This window comes from Zalophus californianus, chromosome 14, assembly GCF_009762305.2.
Source record: "Zalophus californianus isolate mZalCal1 chromosome 14, mZalCal1.pri.v2, whole genome shotgun sequence".
Classification (NCBI taxonomy): Eukaryota; Metazoa; Chordata; class Mammalia; order Carnivora; family Otariidae; genus Zalophus; species Zalophus californianus.
The window spans coordinates 24,449,120-24,476,027 of record NC_045608.1 but is presented as its reverse complement, the minus strand read 5'-3'; the positions used below and the strand labels follow the sequence as shown (position 1 = coordinate 24,476,027).

Below are 26,908 nucleotides of genomic sequence, written 5' to 3'. Positions count from 1 at the left end.
AGCCACCCAGGCGCCCCTTATGTCGGCAACTTTAAAGCCACTCAGAAAATTTAAGAAATACATTGATATACTTAAAGAAAGCAAATGTGGCAAGATGTTAGCAATAGGTTAAACCAGTGAATATCTACCTTTTGTCATTTAGCATTTGTCAAAAATAAAAAGTTGGGGGGGAAAGGTTATGGTCACAGAAATACTTTGTGAAAGGAATAAATCAGATTCTTGAGCAAGCTACCACTAGATCACTTTGCCATCCAGCTAACACTTGAGTTCTTTCCTTTCCTCTCCAAACTCCTCAAAAGAGCAGTCTATTTTCTAATTTCTCTTCCCCAGGCAGGCTCTCATGAACCCTCTCCCCATCAGGCCTACGGGAACTGCTCTTCCAAGTGCCTCAGTGCTCTCCACATTGCTCAATCCCAAGGTCAAATCCCACTCCTCACCATCCCTGACCTGCCAGAAGCATCTGATGTGGCCAGTCAGGCCTGTGGATTCTCTGGGCTACCGGCAGGCAACCTTGCCTTTATTCCTCCCAGGCTGGGTCCCGGGACCCCTCTGAGAGCTACACTCACTCCCTTTGTGCTTTCACACAACCTCATGGACTTGAAGTACCAACTGCAAGCCAAGGACTACCAAATTTACATCTCAGGTTTCGACCCATCCTCCATACTCCCCATACTTCCTTCACAGTTCCTTGGGGGATATTCAAAAGGCCTTTCAGGCTGAAATGTGGCACTCAAAATGGAGCTAATCTTTCCAGACAAACCCGCTTCTCCCTCTATCTTCCCCATTTTACTAAATGGCCATTCCACTGTTCCAGTTACTCAGGCCAGAAATCTGGAGTCACCTTGGATTCTTTCCCTGAAACTTCAGGTCTTAACTATCTATTAGTAAGTCGTGTCAGCACTACCTTCCATGTATACCCAGAATCCAACACCATCCTGCTATCATCCTTGTCTAGAATCTCACCTGGGATTTTTGTGGGGTTTTTTTGTTTTGCTTTTTAATTTTATTTATTTGACAGAGAAAGAGAGAGAGAGACAGCGAGAGACGAAACACAGGCAGGGGGAGTGGGAGAGGGAGAAGCAGGCTCCCTGCTGAGCAGGGAGCCCGATGTGGGGCTCGATCCCAGGACTCTGGGATCATGACCTGAGCCGAAGGCAGACGCTTAACGACTGAGCCACCCAGGCGCCCCTCACCTGGGATTTCATAATAGCTTCTTGCCTGTTCTCCCTGCTTTCATCCTTGATCTTCTATGGTCTATTCCTAACACATCTGAAATCAAGCCCCCCACCCCGAGACCCTACAATTTAGACCTATGGCTCCTAATTGCCTCTGACCAGAGTCACATAGCCCTTACTTACTGTTTAAAAAACCTGTAAAAATGCCTCTGGGAATAATACAAACTTGCCTTTCAAAAAGTCTGTGGGATGCTGTTCTGCCTGAGATAACAAACACAATGTGCTGTATTGGCATGAAAAAAAATAACCTGCAGCTTAGTGATAATCACGAGATGTAGAACTTTTGCCTTTGTACTCTAGAGAAGACACTGCTAACGCCATCTGCTAAGAACTTTTTTTTTTTTTTTACGATTTTATTTATTTGAGAGAGAGAGAATGAGAGATAGAGAGCACAAGAGGGAAGAGGGTCAGAGGGAGAAGCAGACTCCCTGCTGAGCAGGGAGCCCGATGTGGGACTTGATTCCGGAACTCCAGGATCATGACTTGTCTGCTAAGAATGTTTTACAGTTCTAGGCCCCTAAAGTGGAACGACTGGGTCCTTGAAGCAGAACGACCACCTCACTACAATCACCCTGAAACCAGATAGGGAGATGCCAGAAGGGAGAAGATGATCAAGAAGGGAAACGTTACAGCTGACCTAGCCCTCATCAATCAGCATGATACAAGACCCTGAAACCCTTCCCCTGAATTTCACCCTTTAAAACCACCCGCTTGTAAGCCAAAAGGGAGTCCAGGACTTTTGAGCATTAGCCCCGTTCTCCTGGGAGGCGCCACACCAGCAAATAGTCTATCTTTCTTCACTGCAAAAGCCTGTGTTAGTTTTTATTGGCTTGCTGCACACCGGATGGATGAACTCTCACATGGTTTCCTACAAAGCCAGAGCGATCCTTTTTGGTTTGTTTTGGTTATATCACAATTCCATCCTTTTTATAGGACATTTTTCCTTCCTGCCTTTTTTCCTCTTTCATGCCACTAATTTCTTTGAGAAACTAGGTCATTTATCCTATAAAATGTCCCACACTTTAGGTCCGGCCGATTGTTTCCTCAAGGTGTCTTTGACTTGTTCCCCTGATCCCTGTATTTCCTGGGAACTGACAGATTCATGTTAGGCTTGGTTAGAATCATGTTCAAATTTTTAGGCAAGAACACTTCTCAAGTGGTGCTGCGGACCTCCCAACCTCACATCATGAGGCACATCACAGCTGGCTGCCACCATTTTAACAATGTCAAGGCTGTCCATGGCTTCAGATGATGGTAGCCTGATCCCTCCATTTTATTTCCCCACTGTCTTCCCACTCTGTGGTTGCTGCTTAGATCCATTTTCTCGTTAGGGGTGGCAAAACAGCAATTTTCTCATTCTAGTAATCCTTCTGTAGCTACTAACTAGAATTCTATAAAGAAGCCTACTCTCATTAACCCTCGGGTTTTGCAAAGATATAGTTTATATAGGCAAGGCAGGATAAACGCTTGATTTTTGCTTTCACTAATTTTTAAACTGAGTTAATGCTCTAACAACCCAAATATGTGACCAGTGAGTTCCTTCCCCTCCCCTCATTATACACGCATGAATTTTTATATATTTGATGTGTTTTCAATTCACTGCAGTCATTACTCTTCTGGATGTCCCAATTGTTCTACTGTTAGTCTATGAAAGTCCTCTGGCTCCTGAGTCCTTCCGACACAAGCCCATTAACCTTTGTTAATGTCCTCACTTTCCAGCACACTGTATCCTAGGCCTATGATGTGCATGATGTGCATATCCTGCTGTAGACCAGCCATATCTCCAAAAAGCCTCTCTTCCTTTTAGTCAGGAAATAACAGAGCCCACAACTTGGGCACTGGGAATACTAAATGCCATATATTCTTGCTGCTCACTGCTTCTAACTTTTCCATAAATGAAATGAGAAATACATTTAAGGTTAAAAAATGTCCTAAGTCTCTAGTGATATTTACAGTTCCAATCTCAGATTATACGGCTTTTATCTCACTTCTTTTATATTTGTAATCTTTTTCTTGACACTGAAAATCATGATTCCTAATGACACTGCGTGGTTACTTGCTTTATCTCACAATGTAGCTACAATAGTTTCAACATGACAATTCCAACCCTGCCACTCACCATAAGGCTAATGAATGCAGGTTTCTGATTTCCTAGCAGTTCTCTGTGTCCTTAGAATGCATTCCATTAGGGATGAACAGTCAAATATTGTATTTTAAAGTTACTTGAAGTAAATATTTTCTGTGTAGTCATGGCTACAAACTTAAGTTTGTTTCAGTGTGTCTTAAAATTCTGGGGATCACTTTCTTCCTTTTTGATTTACTTGTGTTTTTTTTAAATTATATAAAATATTTCTATGGTTCCAAAGTTTAAATTGTATAACAAAGTAAATTCACTAAAGTATTTTGTTCCCACACTGTTGCCTCTATCCCAGTATGGGTAACCATTTTTTGTTAGTTTTGGATTTATTTTTTCCATTACTTTTTCTTGAAAATAAAAGACACACACACACGCACACACACATACACACACCCCCTTTCCTCCCCAAAGGCAGAACACAATGAACCAGAGGGATCCCATTAAGAAGTAGGTGTGATCCTATCACCCTCACTCAAAGCCAGCAGCTTCTTGCCTCCACTGGAATAAGAAAGTAAAGCCTTTATGGGTGCAGCCTGCAAGGCCCTGGGGTGTCCTCCTTGTTACCTCATGACCTAATCCTTCCTACTCTCTCTCTCTCTCTCTCATGCTCATCAACATATCACAAGATATATCAAATTCATGGATGGGAATGACTCACATTATCATAACCATGACAATTTTCCTCAATCTAATGTAAAAAGTCAGTGCATTATAATAAAAATCCTAGTAGGCTTTGACGTGGAACTTGAGAGTTGATCCTAAAATTAGTAAGAAAGAGTAAAGAAGAATAGCCAAGATGATTTTAAAAAGAACAGGAATAAAAAAGATCATCCTCTTCCATATATAAAGACTTAAAGAGATAAGGGAGCCTAGCTGGCTCAGTCAGAGGAGCATGGATGGGACTCTTGATCTTGGGGTTGTGAGTTTGAGCCCCATGTAGGGTGTGGAGATGGCTTAAATAAAACAAAAGACTTAAGAGATAGATCATAAAAGTAGGAATAGTAATAAACAGCTAGCATTTACTGAGCTTTCCATATTCTAGGCATTGCTCTAAGCATATTATATTACATATTACATTAATATTGCTCTAAGCATATTACTTAATCCTCAACAATCCTATGAGGAAGGTACTGTTATTATCTACTTACAGATATGAAATCTAAGGTGTAGGGAGGGTAAGTAACTCATTCAAAAGTACAAAGCTAACAGCAATGGAAGCAAAAACCTGCGCAGTCTGATGGAAGAATCGGCTCGTTCTTACCTGCTTCATTAAATCACAATTAAAACAGTGTGGTATTGGCTCAGAGACAGAAATACAGACCAATGGAACGGAGAGCCCAGAACAGACCTGTGAAAAATGAGACCCTGCTCTATAATGAAGGTAGATTGATAATCAGTATAAAAAAAGATAAAGGATGGATGAATCAGCAAATAGTGCTACAGCAATTAATTATCCATATGGAAGATGACAAACTGAGACATTTTTCACGCAATTTGTAAAATTAAACCCAAGATGTATTAAAGTCCAAAGTGTAAGCCACAAGAATAAATTAGGCTAGGTTGAAATTAATAACATCTGCATAAAAAAAAAGGGACCATAAGCAAAGCAAAAAGACAAGCTATAAACTGGAAGAAAGTAGCTGTAAAGTACATAACACTCAAAAGATGAGTAAGCAGAACCTACAACAATGTCCACAAATCAGTATGAGAAAAGAAAAAGCCAAATAACCCAACAGAAAAAACAGTGAGGGATGTGAACCAGCTCAAAAGCAGAAACCCAAAGACAAACAAGCATTTGAAAAGATGCCGGGCCTCACTAAGAATCAGTGAGATACAAGTTAAGGCGACAATGAAGTTAACCACTCCACACACATCCAATTGCTGAGGAGGACCAAGTCTGGCAACGCAAAGGGCTGAGGAGGCTGAAAGAAATGGGAACTGAAACGTCAGCATATAAACTGGCACTGGAAAGCCCTGGACAATCCTTAATAAGGATGGAGAGATGAATACCTGATGACCCAACAATGTCACTTCTAGGAACCAGACTGGAGAATCTCTCAGACTCTTGCACAAGGATCTATGTTTTAAAAACGTTCTCTGCAGCACCACTTGTAATTGCAAAAATGTAGAAGTAATAGTCCATCATTAGTATTAGTACTGACTACTACTGAAACAGATCAACTGTGCCTATTCATACAATGGCATAGTGTACACAGATAACAGATCTCTACGTACCTACAAGGATAAGCCTCAAAAAATACTGTTGCATTAAAAAAAGGAAGCTACAGAGGAAATGTACAGTATGACATCATTCATAAATTTCCTAACTACACAAAACCTGAACATTTCTTTTTTGTGGGTATGTATACGCACATTTCTACAGGTAAATAGATGATGAGAGAATGGCGACCTTGTATCCATGCAGGACCCACCTCTGAGGAGGAACGGTGGCAGAAGGGAGGAAAGGTAGGGCTTGAGCTGTGTCTGGGCAGGTGTGGAGCATGCTAATACCTTTTAAATCTGGGTGGTGGGTACTTGGGTATCTGTTCATGTTTTTATAAATGTTTTATATTTAGTGTTTCTATGTTTCAAGTACATATATTTATAAAAATTTCCCATATCTCATGATGTCTGCCCGATCTAGTTCAGAGATGTTTTGAGGGTTAAAAGAAATGCCTTAAGTGGAAGTTCTTGGTAAACCATATGGTACTTATCAGACACAAGGCATTATTGCTCATAATCCACACAATAAAATCTGGTCTTAGGAGTCTTCCACAGCTTTTGGTCCAAATCAATATGATTTTGATAACTCACATGTTTCACTGGATTTGATTCTGAGTGACTCCTGGCTGTTTTGTTAATTCCAACCGCTAAGCACGAAAACCTATCACTAAAAATATTCAGTCAACTCTGTTGCGAGCTTTGAAGACAACAGTGTAAAGGGAATTCTGAAAGTGTTCTGAGCAATCACAGCACCAGCAGAATGAGCTTACAAGCCCTCAAAGCAGCTCTTTGAAAGAAAGAACACTCACACAGCTGTAGTCCCCCAGGAACAGAGCATCAGTCTCATTATGTTTCTATGTCGATGGCATCTTCACATTTGTCAGTTTCCTCTCCTTCCTGAGATTACACGTCTAATAAGGACAGTGGAGCAGGACGGGTAAAAGAATGGTTCTGCAGTTGTTAGGCTGCTTGGGTTTAAACCCTAGTTCTGACCTTTGCTAGGTGTCTGACTAACTGATTCAAGTTATTTAACTCTAACTGATTCAAGTTATTTAACCTTAGTTTCCATAATAATAATATGGTTTTTTAAAAAAGAATTGAGGGGTGCCTGGCTGGCCTAGTCAGAAGAGCATGCAATCCTTGATCTTAAGGTCATGAGTTTGAGCCCCACATTGGTTGTAGAGAGGACTAAAAAAAAAAAAAACAACCAAAAACAAAAACTAATTGAGATAACACACGTAAAGCACTTAGTCCAGCACCTAGTATAAGTTAGACCACCACAATTGTTATTTGCCGTTGCTGCTGTTCTTGTTACTATTATTATCACTGTCAAGAAATATCTCATTTCCTTGCTATTGCCTCTGAAGACCTCATGAGTTCAGAGGTCAGCAATTTGTTTTCTTAAAAGTCAGATAATAACTATTTTAGGCTTTGCACACCACACGGTCTCTCTGCCAGAACTACTCAACTCTGCCCTTGAAGCCCTGAAAGCTGCCTTGGACAATACATAAATGAACAGGTATAACTGCATCCCAATAAAATTTTACTTATAACAACAGACAGCAGGCCAAATATGACCTGCAGGCCAGTTTGCAGACCCCTAATCTAGATGATTGTATCTGCTAATTGCATGTGATTTCCACATACTGCATATATTTGCATAGCTTCTGCAACATGTTGTCAGGTTAAAAAGCGATTTACTCCTATGTATAGTAGCAGTCACTTCTTTTTTTTCCTATTCCCTGTTATATTCTCTATAACTGACTTAGGAAACCCAGAATACCAAGCAGACCCAAAAAGTGACAGAAACTCAAAGTATATCAAGGGTCATAAGAAAGCTTCACCACAGCATCGTCTTGGTACAGATGTTAGGCCTTTATTACTGACCAAAAGCTAGTGGCTTCCCCTAATATAGGCAAAATTATATATAGAAGCCAGGTTTTCTTTACAGTCTTAGTTTCTTTTCTGCCCTCATTTTCCAACTTGATGTAGGAAAACAGTAACAAGGAAATAAAGAATATAATGCTGTTTCTTTAATCATATTTATAACCAATTTATAAATCCCTTCCCAGCACCACAATTAGCAGAAACGCTGTGCAAACCATTGGTAATCACATTCAGCATATTCCTAATAGCAGCTTCTATCCGCTGAGCCCAGCCTTTCATGTTGCTTCTGCCCTCCACCGCCTGCCCAGCCCCCTTCGCTGCAGGGAGGGCCTAGGACAGAGGCAGCAGCATGATGGCCAGCCTTCTACTTGGGAGTCCAACCCCACCTTCTGTGGGTATGGGGCTTGACGACATGGACAGGAGATATCAAAACCACAGTCGGCTGCACCCACCTGCAGCTGAAGGCTCAGGGCCCTGTGCTTCACAGCTGATGCAAGCAGGGCATGGCCCACACGCACCTGTCCCAGTTGCTGCCTCCACTGGCTCCACCACAGCCTGCCAAAGAACAAATCAAAGACGGAACCAATCAAAAAAAAGCCACCCAGAAAAGAGAAGAGGAGTGAGGGCTGGGCCTTGGACCCTCGGCTCAAGTCCCTATCCCTCATTGTGCCAGCCATCTTAATTGACATCGGTTGGAGCCACTGCTGAAAAAAACAATCGAGAAATAGTTCTAGAATAGCCAATTACGGGTTGTAAACTGATGGTTCCTAAGGTTCCAGCCTTAGAAACTATGGACATGCTCTATTTGGAACTACACAGGTTTAAAAAAATATATTTATGAATTATTGCCAACATTAAAAAAAACAGGAGATTTTACAGAATAATCTGCAAAAATATGGCTTTTAGATTTCCAGTTTTGGCTTCTTTTCTGCTTATTTTCTAATCAGCTGCAGGAAAATAGTAGTGAGGAAATGAGAGTTTGTAACCTCTTTTTTTCACAGAAACACTCACTTTGCCTGGTTACTCTAACCTAGCAAAATCTTTCTGTCCTCCTAATCTGGGCCAGGCTTAGCCGCATCACTCACTTCAATATCTCAAACTATCCTGCATTACTACTTATCTTTTTAAGCATTTAGGGAATTACAAGTTCCCTGAATGCAGCCCCAGCACCCAGTGTAGTACTAGGAACATTTTAAGCTCCCAATAAATATACACTGAATAAATAAGATTATGTAAAAATATCTCTTATAGACTCTAATAGAAATGCATACTTATTAAGCATTTAAAAATATTTGCCAGGATGCCGGGGTGGCTCAGTTGGTTAAGTGTCTGACTCTTGATTTCAGCTCAGGTCAAGATCTCAGGATCCTGGGATCAAGCCCCCCTATATCGGGCTCCCTATTCAGCAGGGAGTCTGATCCTCCCTCTCCTCTCTCTCTGCCCCTCTCCCCAACTCGTGCTCGTGCGCGCTCTCTAATATCTTTTAAAAATTTGCCAATAGGGGTGCCTGGGTGGCTCAGCTGGTTGAGCATCTGCCTTTGGCTCAGGTCATGATCCCGGGGTCCTGGGATCGAGCCCCACATTGGGCTCCCTGCTCCACGGGGAGCCTGCTTCTCCCTCTCCCACTCCCCCTGCTTGTGTTCCCTCTCTCGCTGTGTCTCTCTCTGTCAAATAAATAAATAAAATCTTTAAAAAAAAATTTGCCAAATAAATAAAAATAACTTAAAAAAGTTATTTAAAATAAAGAATTTTAAGGTGTACTGATGTTCTGGATACCGTGCTAAATACTTTAGATATTACCATATTTATTTCCCATGACAACCCTGAAAGACACTTAATGGTGTGCCTGTCTCACACATGAGGAAAGTGAAATGTGGAGAAGTGAAAGGACCCAACACTGCATGTCAGAACATGGATTTGAGCTTGTCAGTCTAACTGCAAAGCTTCTGCCCTTATCCATACCACATAGAGAGTCTAGCTCTTTGAGCTTTTAATATGCTGCCATTCAGGACACCAAAGGACCACCAGAGATAATGTACAGTGGGATCAGTCCCATTATAAAGCAGCTCATTGTTACACATGCTTGGCTTTCAAAGTCATCTAACTCATGTCTCTCCAAAGTGTGGACAGTGCTGATGAAAGGCTGTGCAGAACAGTTAAGAGCATGGGCTTTGGCATCAGAAAGATGGGTAGGTGAGCCCTATTTTGCCAATTACAACTTATATGAGCTTGGGCAAGTTACTCAACCTTTCTGAGACTCTTTGTGTATCTTCGTCTTTACAAAAACAGTACTTAGTTTAGTTTATGGTGACGATAATATGAGACTTTACATTAAAAAAATTAACACACACAAACTTAACACAGGGTTTAGAACATAGTAAGTACTCAATTAGTGTTACTTCTGATTGTGTGAAAACCTGATTGTATAGTGGAACAAGCTGTCAATAAATATTTATTAAACATCAATTATGTTTGAAACACTGTTTTTAAGGTGGGTTTTTAATGCTTCCTGAAACAAGGCTGGGGTAAGACGATTGCTGCTGATCTGTAGGACAAAGGAGCACACTCACCACAAAATACTCCGCTGCCTAAACTCCAGGGCGGTGGTCTGCATCTGAAGTTTGGTTCTACGAAAAACCACGTAGATCAGCCAGGACTTCCAGGCCTGCCACATCTTTTGCCTTGCATCTAGATGCACCAGAAAGATTTTCAAAGAGGAGTAGGGAGAGATACTTTACTCTGGGTTATGATAAAAGCTCATGGGCTCTCTGTATTCATCCCTCCTTTTGAAGATCTAAATTCCTCCAGCCTTCAAGTGCCCCCTGGTGGAAAAGTTGTGAAGCTCTACAAAATAAATCTGGATGCAAGTACCCGTGAAGAATGGCTATGTAAGTGATGACATCTACAAAACACAGGAAAATCAATATACTACACTGTCCAGAAATCTTTTGTCTTAAAGCCCTTATTTTTTGAGATATGTTCCATAATACTTACAGATAAAATGATATGAATACAAAGAGCAGAGGCTTAAAAAAAAAAAGAGCAGAGGCTTGAGACTGGTCTGAGTTGGTAATTGTTGAAGCTGAGTGACAGGTACATGGAGGTTCATTATTCCATCTTTCAATTTTGTAGATATGTAAAATTTTCCACAGTAAAAAGTTAAAAGAGAAGAAGAAATCATGTCATAAAACTTGCTGTTTTGAAACAATAAGCAACACAAAAGAAAAGGATACCATCTATATCTATTTGGAAAACAGAATAAAAAGGATCAGTAATGATCCTGGAGAAAAGAGACTTTACTAGATACGGAAACCGCAAAGGTCCACAGGTCTCCCTTTGCAGTAAATTGCATTTTTATTATCAAAGTCTAATGAAATAAATTTCTGTTCTTTTTAGAACACAGAGAAAACAAAATTATGTCAATCATTTTCGGGTCATTCTCCAAAATGTGGTCAATACGATGAGAGCTATATTTATGTTTCAAAGCAACTGACAAGTCAGGTTAAAACATGGAGAACTTAACATGTAGCTTCCTCAAGCCCCTTGGGCCACACTGCTGTGGTTTAAGAGTTTGGGTTCCTACGTGAGATAAACCAGGTTTGAATACTGAGCTGAGTAACCTCGCACAAGTTCCTCATATGCAAAATGGCGCCTTCCTTAAAGGTGTGTTTGCCAAGAGTAAATGAGATCATCGATGAAAAGAGTCTCCAATAAATGCAAGCTGTTATTTTCTGAGGGTGGTACCCAAGAATCTACAATAAGGTCTCTGCCATGATTCTGGACAATCTGAGAACCATGCTTCCCTAAGGCCTGAAAGTACTTGTTACTTTTTTTACTTAACAGTACAAGAGTGACTGAAAACTACAGAACACTCATGAAAGAAATTGAGGAAGAAAGAAATGGAAAAACGTTCCATACTCACAGGTTGGAAGAACAAATACTGTTAAACTGTCTATGCTTCCCAGAGCAATATATACATTCAATGCAATCCCTATCAAAATACCATCAACATTTTTCACAGAGCTGGAACAAATAATCCTAAAATTTGTATGGAACCAGAAAAGACCCTGAATAGCCAAATGAAAGTTGAAAAAGAAAACCAAAGCTGGGGGCATCACAATTCCAGACTTCAAGCTCTATTACAAAGCTGTAATCATCAAGACAGTATGGTACCGGCACAAAAACAGACACATAGTTCAATTGAACAGAATAGAGAATCCAGAAATGGATCCTCAACTCTATGATCGACTTCTTCGACATAGCAGGAAAAAATATCCAATGGAAAAAAACCAGTTTCTTCAACAAATGGTGTTTGGAAAATTGGACAGCCACATGTAGAAGAATGAAACTGGACCATTTCCTTAACACCATACACAAAAATAAACTCAAAATGGATGAAAGACCTAAATGTGAGCCAGTAATCCATCAAAATCCTAGAAGAGAACACAAGCAGCAACCTCTTTTACCATGGCCGCAGCAACTTTTGGCTAGACATGTCTCCAAAGGCAAGGGAAATAAAGGCAAAAATGAACTATTGGCACTTCATTGAGGTAAAAAAGCTTTTGCACAGCAAAGGAAATAGTCGACAAAACCAAAAGAGAACCTATAGAATGGGAGAAGATATTTACAAATGTTTTATCAGATAAAGGGTTAGTATCCAAAATCTATAAAGAACTTACCAAACTCAACACCCAAAGAACAAATAATCCAATCAAGAAATGGACAAAGACATAAACAGACATTTCTCCAAAGACATAGAAACGGCCAACAAACACATGAAAAAATGCTCAACATCACTCAGTATCAGGGAAATACAAATCAAAACCACAATGAGATACCACTTCATACCAGTCAGAATGGCTAAAATTCACAAGTCAGGAAACAACAAATGTTGGTGAGGATGCAAAAGAAGGGGAAACCTCTTATACTGCTGGTGGGAATGCAAGCTGATATAGCCACTCTGGAAAACTGTATGGAGGTTCCTCAAAAAGTTAAAAATAGAGCTACCCTATGACCCAGCAATTGTACTACTAGGTATTTACCCCAAAGATACAAATGTAGTGATCTGAAGGGGTAACTGCAGCCCAATGTTTAAAGGAGCAATGTCCACAAAAGCCAAACCATGGAAAGAGCCCAGATGTCCATCAACAGATGAATGGCTAAAGAAGATGTGGTAGATATATACAATGAAATATTACACAACCATCAAAAATTGAAATCTTGCCATTTGCAATGATGTTGATGGAACCAGAGGGTATTAGGAAACAAGTCAATCAGATGACTTACCATATGATTTCACTCATATGTGGAATTTAAGAAACAAAACAGAAGATCATAGAGGAAGGGAGGGAAAAATAAAACAAGATGAAATCAGAATGGGAGACAAACCGTAAGAGACTCTTAACCACAGAAAACAAACTGAGGGTTGCTGGAGGGGAGGTTGGTAGGGGGATGGTATAATTGGGTGATGGACATTAAGGAGGGCACGTGATATAATGAACACTGGGTGTTACATACAACTGATGAATCACTGAACTCTACCTCTGAAACTAATAATATACTGCATTAATTGAATTTTAATAAAATTTAAAAAAACAGCGCAAAAATGAACAGACACTCCCTGAGGTCTGTAGGCATGGCCTGAGACAACTGTCATATGTCAAAAAGAACTCTTCTTTTTTAAAAATTTATTTTAGAGAGAGAGAGTGCCCGCACATGCACACAAACGCATGCATGGCGGGGCGGAGTCTTAAGCGGACTCCACGATCTCATGACCCTGAGATCACAACCTGAGCCAAAACCAAGAGTCAAACACTGAATGGACTGAGCCACCCAGGCACCTCCAGAAACAACTCTTTTTATCTGAAGAATTCAAGTGACTTTTCTTTCTACTCCATAATATAGCTGTATTTATTTGCAAATAATATAAGGTAGCAGAATGCATATTCCTGAAATATGGAATATTCACAAGATAAATGTTCTAAAACAAACAAAATAAAACAAATCTTAACAAATTGTTTAACAGAACTGAAATCATACTGTCTGTTCTCTCATTCCTAATGGGGTAAAGTAGAAATTAATAAAGATATTTTGAACTATTTCTATAAATATAGAAAGGTATTAGAAAGTCCCCAATTGGGGCGCCTGGGTGGCTCAGTCGTTAAGCATCTGCCTTAAGCTTGGGTCATGATCACAGGGTTCTGGGATCAAGCCTCACATCCGGCTCCCTGCTCAGCAGGAAGCCTGCTTCACTCTCTCCCGCTCCCACTCCCCCTGCTTATGTTCCTCTCTCGCTGTGTCTCTGTCATATAAATAAATAAAATCTTAAAAAAAAAAAAGTCCCTGATATAAGACTAAACACACTTCTAGATAATCTGTGGGTCAAAACGGAAGTCTTAATGGAAATTAGAAAACATTTCTTAGGGACGCCTGGATGGCTCAGTCGGTTAAGCAGCTGCCCTCGGCTCAGGTCATGATCCCAGAGTCCTGGGATCGAGTCCCACATCAGGCTCCCTGCTCAGCAGGAAGTCTGCTTCTCCCTCTGCCTGCCATTCCCCCTGCTTGTGTGCTCTCTCACGTGCTCTCTCTCTGGAAAATAAATTATTTTAAAAAAGGGAAAGAAAACATTTCTTACTGAATGAAAGCAAAATTGCAAATATTAAAATCTGTGGGGTGCAGTTAAAGCCATGCTTAAAGATAACTTTATTACAGTAAATGTTTGTGTTAGAACAAAGGAAAGTCCTCAAATCAATAATCTCAGCTTGCATCTTAAGACACTAGAATAGAAAAAAACAAATTAAAACCAAACCTTGCAGAAGTGAGAGAATATAAAAACAGGAATAGAAATCAAGGAACTCGAAAACAGAAAAACAACAGAGAATGAATGCAGAAGCTGGTTATTTGAAAAGAAGGATAAAACTAATAAAGCTCTATCCACACTTACTAAAAACAGAAGGCTAAAGACATAAATGATCAATATTAGAATGGGAAGAGCTACCACTACAGACCCTGCAGGCATTAACATTAAAATGGAATACTTCAAATGACTCTATACCATAAATTAAACAACATATTTAAAATGGACCAATTCCTTGAAAAACAAATTACCAAAACTCATTCAAGAAGGAAGAGGTAACCTAAATAGTCTTACATCTACTCAAAAACTTGAATTCAAAGTTCAAACTTCTTCAACAAAGAAAACTCCAGGCCCAGATGAGTTCACTGGAGAATTTTAACAAATATTTAAGGAAGAAATAATACAAATTCTACAAATCCTTTTTAGAAAATAGAAGACGATGAAACACTCCCCAACTCATTCTATGAAGCCAGTATGACCCCGAACCAAAACCAGACAAGGACATTATAACAAAAGAAAAGTACAGGACAATATCCTCATAAACACAGATGTAAAAATCCTCAACAAAAAAATTAGCAAACTGAACCCAGCAATATATAAAGAATGGCATTAATCTGAGGAATGTAAGGCTGGTTCAAAATTTGAAAATTGCTCTGTTTCACCATATTAATGGACTAAAAAGGAAAAGCAGTGAATCATCTCAATAGATACAGAAAAATCATCTGACAAAATTTAATGCCTCTTACTGATAAAAATGCTCAGAAAACTAGGAATAGAACTCCTTAACCTGACAAAGGACATCTACAAAAAACCTACAGCTAACATCATATTTAATGATTAAACGCTGAATGCTTTTCCCTTAAGATCAGGAACAAGGCAATGATGTCCACTCTGACCACTCCTATTCCATATCTTACTGGAAGCTCTAGCCAGTGTAATAAAAATAATCTGTAAAGGAAGGAACAAAAATGTCTCTGTTCGGGGCACCTGGGTGGCTCAGTCGTTAAGCGTCTGCCTTCGGCTCCGGTCATGATCTCCAGGGTCCTGGGATCGAGCCCTGCATCAGGCTCCCTGTTCCACAGGAAGCCTGGTTCTCCCTCTCCCACTCCCCCTGCTTGTGTTCCCTCTCTTGCTGTGTCTCTCTCTGTTGAAAAATAAATAAAATCTTTAAAAAAAAAGTCTCTGTTCACATATGACTTAACTTTCTGCATAGAAAAATCCCTTGGAATCCACAAAAAAGCTCCTATAACCAATCAATGAACTTAGCAAGGTTGCAGGATATATAAGATCCATATGTAAAACCATAGAACTTTTAGAAGAAAACACTGGAGAAAATCTTTGTGACACTGAAGTAGGTGGAGTTCCTAGATACAGTATCAAAAACACAATCCATAAAACAAAAAAATAATAAATTGGACTTTTTCAAAACTAAAAATTTTTGCTCTGCAAAGACACAGTTAAGAAAATGAAAAGACAAGAAAAAAAAAAGAGAGAGAATGAAAAGACAAGCCACATTCTGGGAGAAAGTACTTGCCAGTCATGCTTTTCACAAAAGACTTGTAACCAGAATATATTTTTTAACAAAACTCAACAAGAACACAACCAATTTAAAAGGACAAAAGATCTTGAACAGACTCTTCACCAAAAAGAGATATAAATAGCAAGTAAGCATAGGAAAAAATACTCAACATCATTAATCATTACATAAATACAAATTCCAACCTTAATGAAATACTTCCACACACCTATCTGTATAGTTAAAATTTTATTTTAAATGACAATACCAAGTGCTGGTAAGATGCAAAACAAGTAGAACCCTCATAAATTGCTGGTAGGAATGCAAAGTGGTACAGTCACTTTGGGAAACAGTTTGGCAGTTTCTTATAAAGTTAAATATACACATATTGTAAGATCCCAGTAATCCTATGCCTAATCACACCAGATAATTATGCCTAGATAATCTACCCAAGTATTCATACGGAAAACTATACACAAATGTTTATGATTTATTATTCATAGTTGTCTAAAACTGCAAACAACGCAGATGTCCTTCAATCAGTGAATGGATAAATTTTCATACGCTCCTACTAGGCAGTATACAGAATACTACTCAGCAATATAAAGGAATGAACTACTGATACATGCAACAACTTGGATGAATCTCAAATGCATTATGCGAAGTGAAAGAAGGCAGTGTCAAAATGCTGGCCTACTGTATGCTTCCCCTTATATGCCGTTCTAGAAAAAGGAGTCTATGGTGATAAAGAACCAGTTCATGGTTGCCAGGTATCAAGCGTGGAGGGAAGGTGCTACAGAGGGTTAGCACAAGGTCCGGAGTGATGGAACTTTCTGTCTCTTGATTGTGATGGTGGTTACACAACTATGCACTCCTCAAAACTCAAAGAACTATACACCAAAAAGAGTGATTCTTACTTTGTATAAATTAAAAAGGGAACAAAAACATAAGCAGCTTACCAGCTCAATACTGAAACAATGCACCTGGTGCTACAACTAAGAGGCTTCAGCTTCTTACATTCTGGGAAAACAGACAAGGGGAGGAAGAATCCACTGTGCTGGGGGAGAGAAGGGAACATTACATGGGGAAGATGATATTTGAAATGGGCCTGCTGGAGGAACTGCAGGGGCAAACATGGAAAGATAGGGAAGTACACATCCAGTGTGGCAAGGGCATAGGGTATATGGAAGGTAAAGAACAGAAAGGGTGAAGACCTTGTATGCTACACCAAGGAGTGTTGACTTTATTAGCAAAGAGGAGCCAAATGAATTTGTATACACAGGAGTGACATGATCCTACGTATGTCTTAACACTATTATAGCCATGTGGACAATGAGAAGGGGGAGAAAATAAATGCAGGGAGATGAAAGAGAGGAACTTATAAAACTCTGGGGAAAAGATGAGGATTAATCGGGCAGTAGCAAAGAAAAGATGAGGGCAAGGGACATGTTGGGGAGCCATACTATGAGCACAGATAAATGAATGATGTGAGGCATGAGAAATGGATAGGCCATGCTTCAGTAAGGCTTCTCACTTAGCTAGGAAAAGTAGGAGGAAATGCAGATCTAAATGTGGGGCAGCTGACAAGTTGTATTTGTAACTTGCTGAGTTTGAGGCGCCTGCAAGGCATTCACATGAAATGCGTGATGAGGCAGCTGCTAATGCAGGCTGCACCATCATTTTGAAACTCAGTGCCTTTTTCTCTTAGACTCTCAATATGGGTTTCTGGACTCAACTCACAGAGGAACCAGATACTGACCAGAGCAAAATTGGCCACAAGATCACTAAGGGGCAACCTGGACACAGAAGACCAGAAGTGGGAGCGCCTGGGTGGCTCAGTCGTTAAGCGTCTGCCTTCAGCTCAGGTCATGATCCCAGGGTCCTGGGATCGAGCCCCACATTGGGCTCCCTGCTCTGCAGGAAGCCCACTTCTCCCTCTCCCACTCTCCCTGCTTGTGTTCCCTCTCTCACTGTGTCTCCCTCTGTCAAATAAATCAATAAAATCTTAAAAAAAAAAAAAATAGAAGACCAGAAGTGAGCACTGCAACTTGACACATGGACAGCTAAACAAACAGCCACCCCAGGTGCTGTGGGAGGGCACGAATAGCCAGTTCACAGAAATCATGCTTAAATGAGTTGTAGGTGCCAAAACCATGCCATATGGAAAAAACCATAGGGATATGACTATACAGGAGATACAGGAGTTCTTGCTCAGAGATAAAGATTCTGGATAATAGGGGGGTGCCTGCATCGCTCAGTTGGTTGAGCGGCTGCCTTCAGCTCGGGTCATGATCCTGGGGTCCTGGGATCGAGCCCCACATCGGGCTCCTTGCTCCATGGGAAGCCTGCTTCTCCCTCTCCCCTCCAAAAAAAAAAAAGATTCTGGATAATAGGAAAGGGGATCAAACAAATGTTCCCTTTGACCTGGTGTTATTTTCTCTGAGATAATGTGCTTGTCTTCCCAAGAGCTTCTGTAAAAGTAAATGTGGGCTCTCAGGAAACTAGGAAAAAGAGAGGGGCCTTCCTCTTGATAAAGAATATCTACAAAAAGCCTTTATCATACTTAATGGTGAGAAACTCAAAATTTTCCCACTAAGATCAGATACAAGGCAGAAATGACCCCTCTCAACTACTCCTTTTCAAAGATTTACTTTACTTATTTTAGAGAGAGAGAGAGAGTGCGAGGGGGAAGGGACAGAATGAGAGGAGAGAGAAACACCAGCAGATTCCGTGCTAAGTGAGGAGCCCAAAGCAGGGCTCAATCTCATGACCAACCATGAAATCAGACCTGAGCTGAAACCAAGAGTTGGACACTCAACAGACTGTGCCACCCAGGTGCCCCTCAACTACTGCTTTTCAACATCATATTAGAAGTTCTAGCTAATGCAACAAGACAAGAAAAAGCAATAAAAGATACAAAGATTGGGAAGAAAGAAGTAAAACTGTCTTTGTTCACAGGTGACACAACTGTCCGTGTAGATAACCCCAAAGAACTGACAAAACAAACAAAAAGATTCCTGGAACTAATAAGCAATCCATAGCAAGGTTGAGATGCAAAGTTAATATACAAAAGTTAATTGCTTTCCTATATACCAGTAACGAACAAATGGAATTTGGAATTGAAAGCACAATACCATTTACATTAGCACCCCCAAAAATGAAATACCCAGATATAAATCTAACAAAATATATACAATGTCAATATGAGGAAAACTGCAAAACTCTGATGAACAAAATCAAAGAACTACATAAATGGAGGGATATTCCATTTTCATGGATAGGGAGATTCAATATTGTCAAAATATCAGTTCTTCCAGGGCATCTGGGTGGCTTAGTCAGTGAAGTGTCTGCCTTCGGCTCAAGTCATGATCTCCAGGTCCTGGGATCGAGCCCCACGTCGGGCTCCCTGCTCAGCGGGGAACCTGCTTCTCCTCCCTCTGCCTCTCCCCCTGCTTGTGCTCTGTCTCTCTCTCAAATGAGTAAATAAAATCTTTTTTTAAAAATGTCAGTTCTTCCCAACTTGATCTATAGATTCAAAGCACCCCTAACCAAAATCCCAGCAGGTTATTTTGTGGATTTCAACAAACTGATTCTAAAGTTTACATGAAGAGACAAAAGACCTAGAATAGCCAACACAATATTAAAGGAGAACAAGGTTGGAGGAATGACATTACTGGACTTCAAGACTTACTATAAAGCTACAGTAATCAAGACAAAATTATATTGGTGAAGGAACTGACAGATCAATGGAACAGAAGAGAGGGCCCAGAAACAGACCCATGTAAATACAGCCAATTTATCTTTGACAAAGGAGCAGGGGCAATACAATGAAGCAAAAACAGTCTTTTCAACAAACGGTACAGAAACAACTGGACTTAGACATGCAAAAAAAAAAAAAAGAATCTAGACACAGATCTTACGTTCTTCATAAAAATTAACTCATAATGGACTACTGACCTAAATGTAAAACACAAAACAATAAAACTCCTTGACAATAACATAGGTGAAAACTCAGATGACCTTGGGCTGATACAACACAAAAGCATGATCCACGAAAGAAAAATTTGATGAGCTGGACTTCATTAAAATTAAAAACTTTTGCTTTCCAAAGAAATGTAAAGAGAATGAAAAGACAAGCCACAGAGTGGGAGAAAATATTTGCAAAAGACACATTTGATAAAAGATTGTTATCTGAAATATACGAGGAATTCTTAAAACTCAACAAGAAAACAATCCAATTAAAAAAATGGACAAAAAACACCTCAGCAAAAATATACAGATGGCAAATAAGCATATGAAAAGATGCTCCACATCATGTCATCAGAGAATACAAATTAAAACAACAAGATACCACTACACACCTATTAGAATGACCAAAATCCACATGAAAAACTAATGATGTAATGTATGGTGATTAACAATAAAAAAATAAAAATAAGAAGAAAGTAGATTAGGGCCATGTAGAAAGGCCTTAAATGCCAGGCAAAGGAGACTGGAATCTACTCTTAAAATAGCAAACACCCTATGACTTCATTGATATTTTAAATTTTCCTATAATACTTTGTAGTGCCTGAGATTTTATTAAAAGTCATCTATCAAATCATTAAAAAAAAAAAAAAGAATGACCAAAATCCAGAACACTATCAACACCAAATGCTGGTAAGGATGTGGAGCAACAGACACTCTCATTCATAGCTATTGGGATTGCACAAGAGTACAGCCACTCTGGAAGACAGTTTGGCAGTTTCTTACAAAACTAAACATAGTCTTATCATATGATCCAGCAATTGCAATCCTTGGTATTTATCCAAAGGAGCTGAAAACTTAGGTCCATACAAAAACTTGCACATGGAAATTTATAGCAGTTTTATTCATAACTGCCAAAATTTGGAAGCAACCAAGATGTCCCTCTTAGAAATGGATAAATTGTACATCCAGACGATGGAATGTTATTCAGCACTAAAAAGAAATGAGCTATCGCCAAACTATGGGAAGAGCCAAGATGTCCATCAACAGATGAATGGATAAAGAAGATGTGCCATATATATATCTATGTACACACACACAATGGAATATTATACAGCCATAAAAAACCCGAAATCTTGCCATTTGCAACAACGTGGATAGAACTAGAGGGTATTATGCTAAGCGAAATAGGTCAATCAAAGAAAGACAAGTATCATATGATCTCACTTATGTGAGGAACTCTTAATCTCAGGAAACAAACTGAGGGTTGCTGGAGTGGTGGGGGTGGGAGGGATGGGGTGGCTGGATGGTGATGGACATTGGGGAGGGTATGTGCTATGGTGAACGCTGTGAACTGTGTAAGACTGATGAATCACAGACCTGTACCTCTGAAATAATACATTATATGTTAAAAAAAAAAGAAGATAGTAGGAAGGGAAAAATGAAGGGGGGAAATGGGAGGGGGAGACAAACCATGAGAGACTATGGAGTCTGAGAAAGAAACTGAGGGTTTTAGAGGGAAGGGGGTGAGGGGATGGGTTAGCCCGGTGATGGGTATTAAGGAGGGCATGTATTGAATGGAGCATTGGGTGTTATACGAAAACAATGAATCATGGAACACTACATGAAAAACTAATGATGTGGGGCGCCTGGGTGGCTCAGTCGTTAAGCGTTTGCCTTCGGCTAAGTCATGATCCCAGGGTCCTGGGATTGAGCCCCGCATCAGGCTCCCTGCTCCACGGGAAGCCTGCTTCCCCCCTCACTCCCCCTGTTTGTGTTCCCTCTCTCACTGTGTCTCTCTCTGTCAAATAAATAAAATCTTTAAAAAAAAAAACCAAAAAACCAAAAAACTAATGATGTAATGTATGGTGACTAACATAAAAAAAAAAAAAAAAGAAAGAAATGAGCTATGTATCAAACCATAAACGATATGAAGGGACCAGGCGCCTGGGTGGCTCAGTTGGTTAAGTGACTGCCTTCGGCTCAGGTCATGATCCTGGAGTCCCTGGATCGAGTCCCGCATCGGGCATCGGGCTCCATGCTCAGCAGGGAGTCTGCTTCTCCTTCTGACCCTCCCCCCTCTCATGTGCTTTCTCTCTCTCTCTCAAATAAATAAAATCTTAAAAAAAAAAAGATATGAAGGGACCTTAACTGCATATTACTAAGTAAAAGAAGCCAATCTGAAAGGGCTATATACTATATGACTTCAATTACATGACATTCTGGAAAAGGAAAAACTATGAAGATAGTAAAAAGTTGCTGGGGGTGAGGGTAGATGGGCGTCTGGATGGGTGCCCAGGTGGTGCAGTCGGTTGAACGTCCAACTCTTGGTTTCTGCTCAGGCCACGATCTTGGGGTCATGGGATCAAGCCCTGCATTGGGCTCCACACTCTGCATACAGTCAGCTTGAGATTCTCTCTCCCTCTCCTTCTGCCCCTCCCACTCATGCTCTCTCTCTCTCTCTCTCTCTCTAATAAATAAATCTTTAAAACAAAAAAAAAAGTTGCCGGGGGAGGAGATGAGCTAAACAGGGAGAGCACAAGATTTTTAGAGCAGCGAAAATACTCTGTATGATACCATAATGGATACATGTCCATAGAAGGTACAATACTGAGAGTGAACCCTAGTGTAAACTATGGACTTTAAGTGAGTATGATGTGTTGATGTGGATTCACTGTAACAGATGTACCACTCTGGTGAGGGATGTTAATAGTGGGAGAGACTAAGCATGCATGGGGGGAGAGATACAATCACTGTATCTTCCCCTTAATTTTGTGCTATGAACCTAACTAAAACTGCTCTCAAAAAATTAAGTCTTCATAAAAGAAAATCAAATAAATGAAGGCATTTTCTTTAGACATGTACTTCCTTGTCTCACCATGCTTCTCGGCTCTAATGTACTTGGCCCTCATCTCCTGCTGCTGATGCACATAGGTCCTCCAGGTCTGGAACATCAGGTTGTACAAGTAATATCTGAGGAGGCAAAAAAAAAAAAAGGAAATGGCATTTCTTTCTTTCTTTCTTTTTTTTTTTTTAAAGATTTTATTTACTTATTTGACAGAGAGAGAGAGCAAGAAAGAGAGAGTGAGCTCACAAGCAGGGAGAGTGGCAAGTAGAGGGAGAGGGAGAAGCAGGCTCCCCACTTGGGCAGAGAGCCCGATGTGGGGCTCGATCCCAGGACCCCGAGATCATGACCCGAGCCGAAGGCAGTTGCTTAACCAACTGAGACACCCAGGTGCCCCTACTTTATTTTTTAAGGTTTATTTATTTATTGGGGCGCCTGGGTAGCTCAGTCAGTTAAGTGTCTGCCTTCGGCTAGGGTCATGATCCCAGCGTCCTGGGATCGAGCCCCGCATTGGGCTCCGTGTTCAGTGGGGAGCCTGCTTCTCCCTCTCCCTGTCTGCCTACTTTGTGATCTCTCTCTGTCAAATAAATAAAATCTTTAAAAATAAATAAATAAAATTTATTTATTTATAATCTCTACACCCAACGTGGGGCTTGAACTCACAAACCAGAGATCGAGTCACATGCTCCACAGACTGAGCCAGTCAGGTGCCCCAAATGGCATTTCTTTAAACCAAAAAAACTCCTAATTCAATATAACTAGTCCATTCTGTACTCAGAAATTAACATGGATGCTGATACAAAAAAATCATATCTTAAGCTAAAATCTTATTTCACATAGTCACAGTGAAATCTACTCTCCTTGATGGAGAGTCATTCTCCTCACTTTACAGTACCATTAAGGAAAAATAGGCTTGAATTACCTGAGAATAACTTCACCTTCAGCATTCACAGAGCTGTGACATTTGGAGTGACAGTCATATCTTTATCACCTTAATCATCCACATTATGTAAAACATTACCTCTCCTCTGCACTAAACATGGTCAATGACACCTTTCCTTTGTCTTTTCCTTCTCAATACATACACTATACACATTAAGACTGTCAGTCCCTCCGTATTTTCACTATCCTATTTCCTAAGACTTGATTTCATACTCTACAAGCTTATTAAAATGATTCAACATTGTCTTTATCTTATCTGAAATATCCACAAATCAGAAACCCTGACCCAAAGAACCTAAATAAAGAAGTGATTATGAGAGTAAATGCTATTTTTAAAAGATACACTGTGTAAGATACATTAATTTTTTTATTGTATAAAAAAGGTATAAAATGTGTATTTGATATAATTCCAATTTTTACTTTTTCCTCTACTTATCACTGGGAGTACTAATGTCAAGATTTAGTTTTTTCTCTATTTCTATTTTCTTAATGTCCTATATTGGGCATATATTTTCTCCTATAATGAATAAAAATTAAAACAACCTATTATTTTAAAAAAACAGAACACTCTCAGAATTAGAAATTATACAGAAGTGAGAGTCAGTGAGAAAACCCTATTCATATCATTAATATGACCAATACATAATGGTTACTTAAAGAGGTGTCTCTATGTGTGTGTGTCCACATGCACATGTGCTTGGGTTTAATTTAGGACTTTGATCTTACTTATTCTAAAAAGAATTTGAAGAAAAACAGAATAGGATTCAAAACTCTTCTCTAAATCAATGTGATCCATCACATTAACAGAATGAAAGAAAAGAATCACAGGGTCACCTCAAAAGACACAGAAAAAGCATTTGACAAAACTCAACAACCACTCATGATAATGACATTTAACAAATTACGGATAGACCAAACATATCTCAATATAATAAAGGCCATATATGACAAGCCTACAGCTAACATCATACGCAAAGAAGAAAGGCTGAGAGCTTTTCCTCTAAGATCAGGAACAATACAAAAGTGTCCGCTCTTACCACTCCTATTCAACATAATACTGGAAGTCCTAGTCAAAGCAATCAGGCAAGAAAAACAAACAAAAGGCATCAGAATGGGAAATTGTGAAAAGTGAAAAGTGAAATTGTCTCTATTTGTAAGTGACATGATTTTATACATAGAAAATCCTACAGACTCAGCCCCAAAACTATTATATTTAATAAAAAATTCAGTCAACTTTGCAGGATACAAAATCAACACACAGAAATCAGTAGCATTTCCATATACAAACAGTGAACTATCTGAAAAACAAATAAATCAATTCCATTTACAACAGCATCAAAAACAATAAAATATTCTATAATAAATTTAACGGAGGTAAAAGATCTCTATTCTGGAAACTACACAACACTGACAAAAGAAATCGAAGACACAAATAAATGGAAAGTTATCCCACATTCATGAATTGGAAGATTAATTATTAAAATGTTACTAAATTATGTAACTTAATTACATAATTAAATGTTAATTAATATTACTAAAATATTATTAAAACAATACTACCAAAAGCCATCTATAGATTCAATGTAAGCCCTATCAAGATTCCAATGGCATTTTCTACAGTAGAACAATCCTAAAATTTCCATGGACCCACAAAAGACCCAAAATATCCAAAGCAATTCTGAGAAAGAAGAACAAAGCAGGAGGCATCACACTTCCTGATTTAAAGCTATACTATAAAGCTGTATTAGTCAAAGCAGTATGTACTGGCATAAAAACACACCAGTGAGGGATGTCTGGGGGGCTCAATCAGTTAAGCGTCTGCTTTCAGCTCAGGTCGTGATCCCAGGATTCTGGGATTGAGTCCTGCATCGGGCTCCCTGCTCAGCAGGGAGCCTGCTTCTCCCTCCGCCTGCTGTTCTCTCACTGTCTCTCTGACAAAAAAACAAAATAAAATCTTAAAAAAAAAAATCTTACTTTATTAAAAAAAAAAAAAGAAAAACACACCAATGGACAGGAACAAACCCAAGTATATATGGTCAACTAATATTTGACAAAGGAGCCAAGACTACTCAATGGAGAAATGACAATCTCCTTGAAAAATGGTGCTGGGAAAATTCAATATTCACGTGTAAAAGAATGATACTAGACCCCATCTTAAACCACTCACAAAAATTAACTCGCAGTGGATTAAAGACTTAAATGTAAGACCTGAAACCATGAAACTCCTAAAAGAAAAAACAGGAAGAGCTCCTTCACATGGGTCTTAGCAATGATTTTTTTGAAATGACACCTAAAGCACAAGCAACAAAACAGAACATAAACAAATGGGACTACACCAAACCAAAAAACTTCTGCACAGCAAAAGAAACAATCAACAAAGTGAAAAGGATAATCTATGGAATGGGAAAAAAATATCTGCAAACCATATATTTGATAAAGGGTTAATATCCAAAATATATAAAGAACTCATACCACTCGATGGCAAAAAAAAAAAACAAACCCAAATAATTCAATTAAAAAATAGGCAAAGAAACTGAATAGACATTTTTCCAAAGAAAATATATGAAAGGCCAACAGGTTCATTAAAAGATGTTCAACATCACTAGTCATTAGGGAAATGTAAATCAAAACCACAATGAGCTATCACCTCACACCTGTTAGCATGACCATCATCAAAAAGATGAGAGATATCAAATGCAGGTGTGAATGTAGAGAAAGGGACCCTTGTGCACTGTTGATGGGACTGTAAATTGCTACAGCTACTATGGAAAACAGTACGGAGGATCCACAAAAAATTAAAAGTAAAACTACCAAAGATCTCTATTCTGAAAACTTCAATTTTCACTTCTGGGAATATACCCAATGTAAATGAAAACACTAACTTGAAAAGATATTTGTACCCCTATGTTCCCACCAGCACTATTTACAACAGCCAAGACATGGAAACAACCTAAGTGTCCATGGATGGGTGAATGGATAAAGTTGTGGCAGATTTATACAATGGGATAAAAAGCAAAGAAATCCTGCCATTTGTGGCAGCATGGATGAACCCTGAAGGCATTATACTGAGTGATTAAGTCAGACAAAGACAAATACTGCATGATCTTACTCATATGTGGAATCTAAGAGCAAACACAAAAAACTCATAGAAAAGGATCAGACTTGTGTTTACGGGAGGCAGGGGTGGGAGAGGGAATTGGAGGAAAGTGGTCAAAAGGTACAAACATCTAATTATAAAATAGAGAAGTACTGGAGATGATATGTACAACATGATGCCTATAGTTACCACTACCGTATGATA

At 39.3% G+C, this 26,908-nt stretch overlaps 1 protein-coding gene across 16 annotated transcripts in view; it reads right to left on the bottom strand.

Moving 5' to 3' along the window:
• SFI1 (SFI1 centrin binding protein) overlaps positions 1–26,908 on the bottom strand; it is a 97,796-nt gene that overhangs the window by 38,466 nt on the left and 32,422 nt on the right. For 11 of the 16 annotated variants that reach the window (XM_027575769.1, XM_027575768.1, XM_027575771.1 and 8 more), the window contains 4 exons: positions 22,699–22,793; positions 10,477–10,599; positions 10,053–10,170; positions 7,935–8,037 (listed from right to left, as the gene is read on the bottom strand). In XM_027575769.1, coding sequence (XP_027431570.1) covers positions 7,935–8,037; positions 10,053–10,170; positions 10,477–10,599; positions 22,699–22,793 — 439 coding nt within the window. Of the gene's footprint in view, positions 1–7,934; positions 8,038–10,052; positions 10,171–10,476; positions 10,600–22,698; positions 22,794–26,908 lie in introns of those variants that run through there. The other 5 variants (XM_027575776.1, XM_027575778.1, XM_027575777.1 and 2 more) reach the window with 2 other exon arrangements.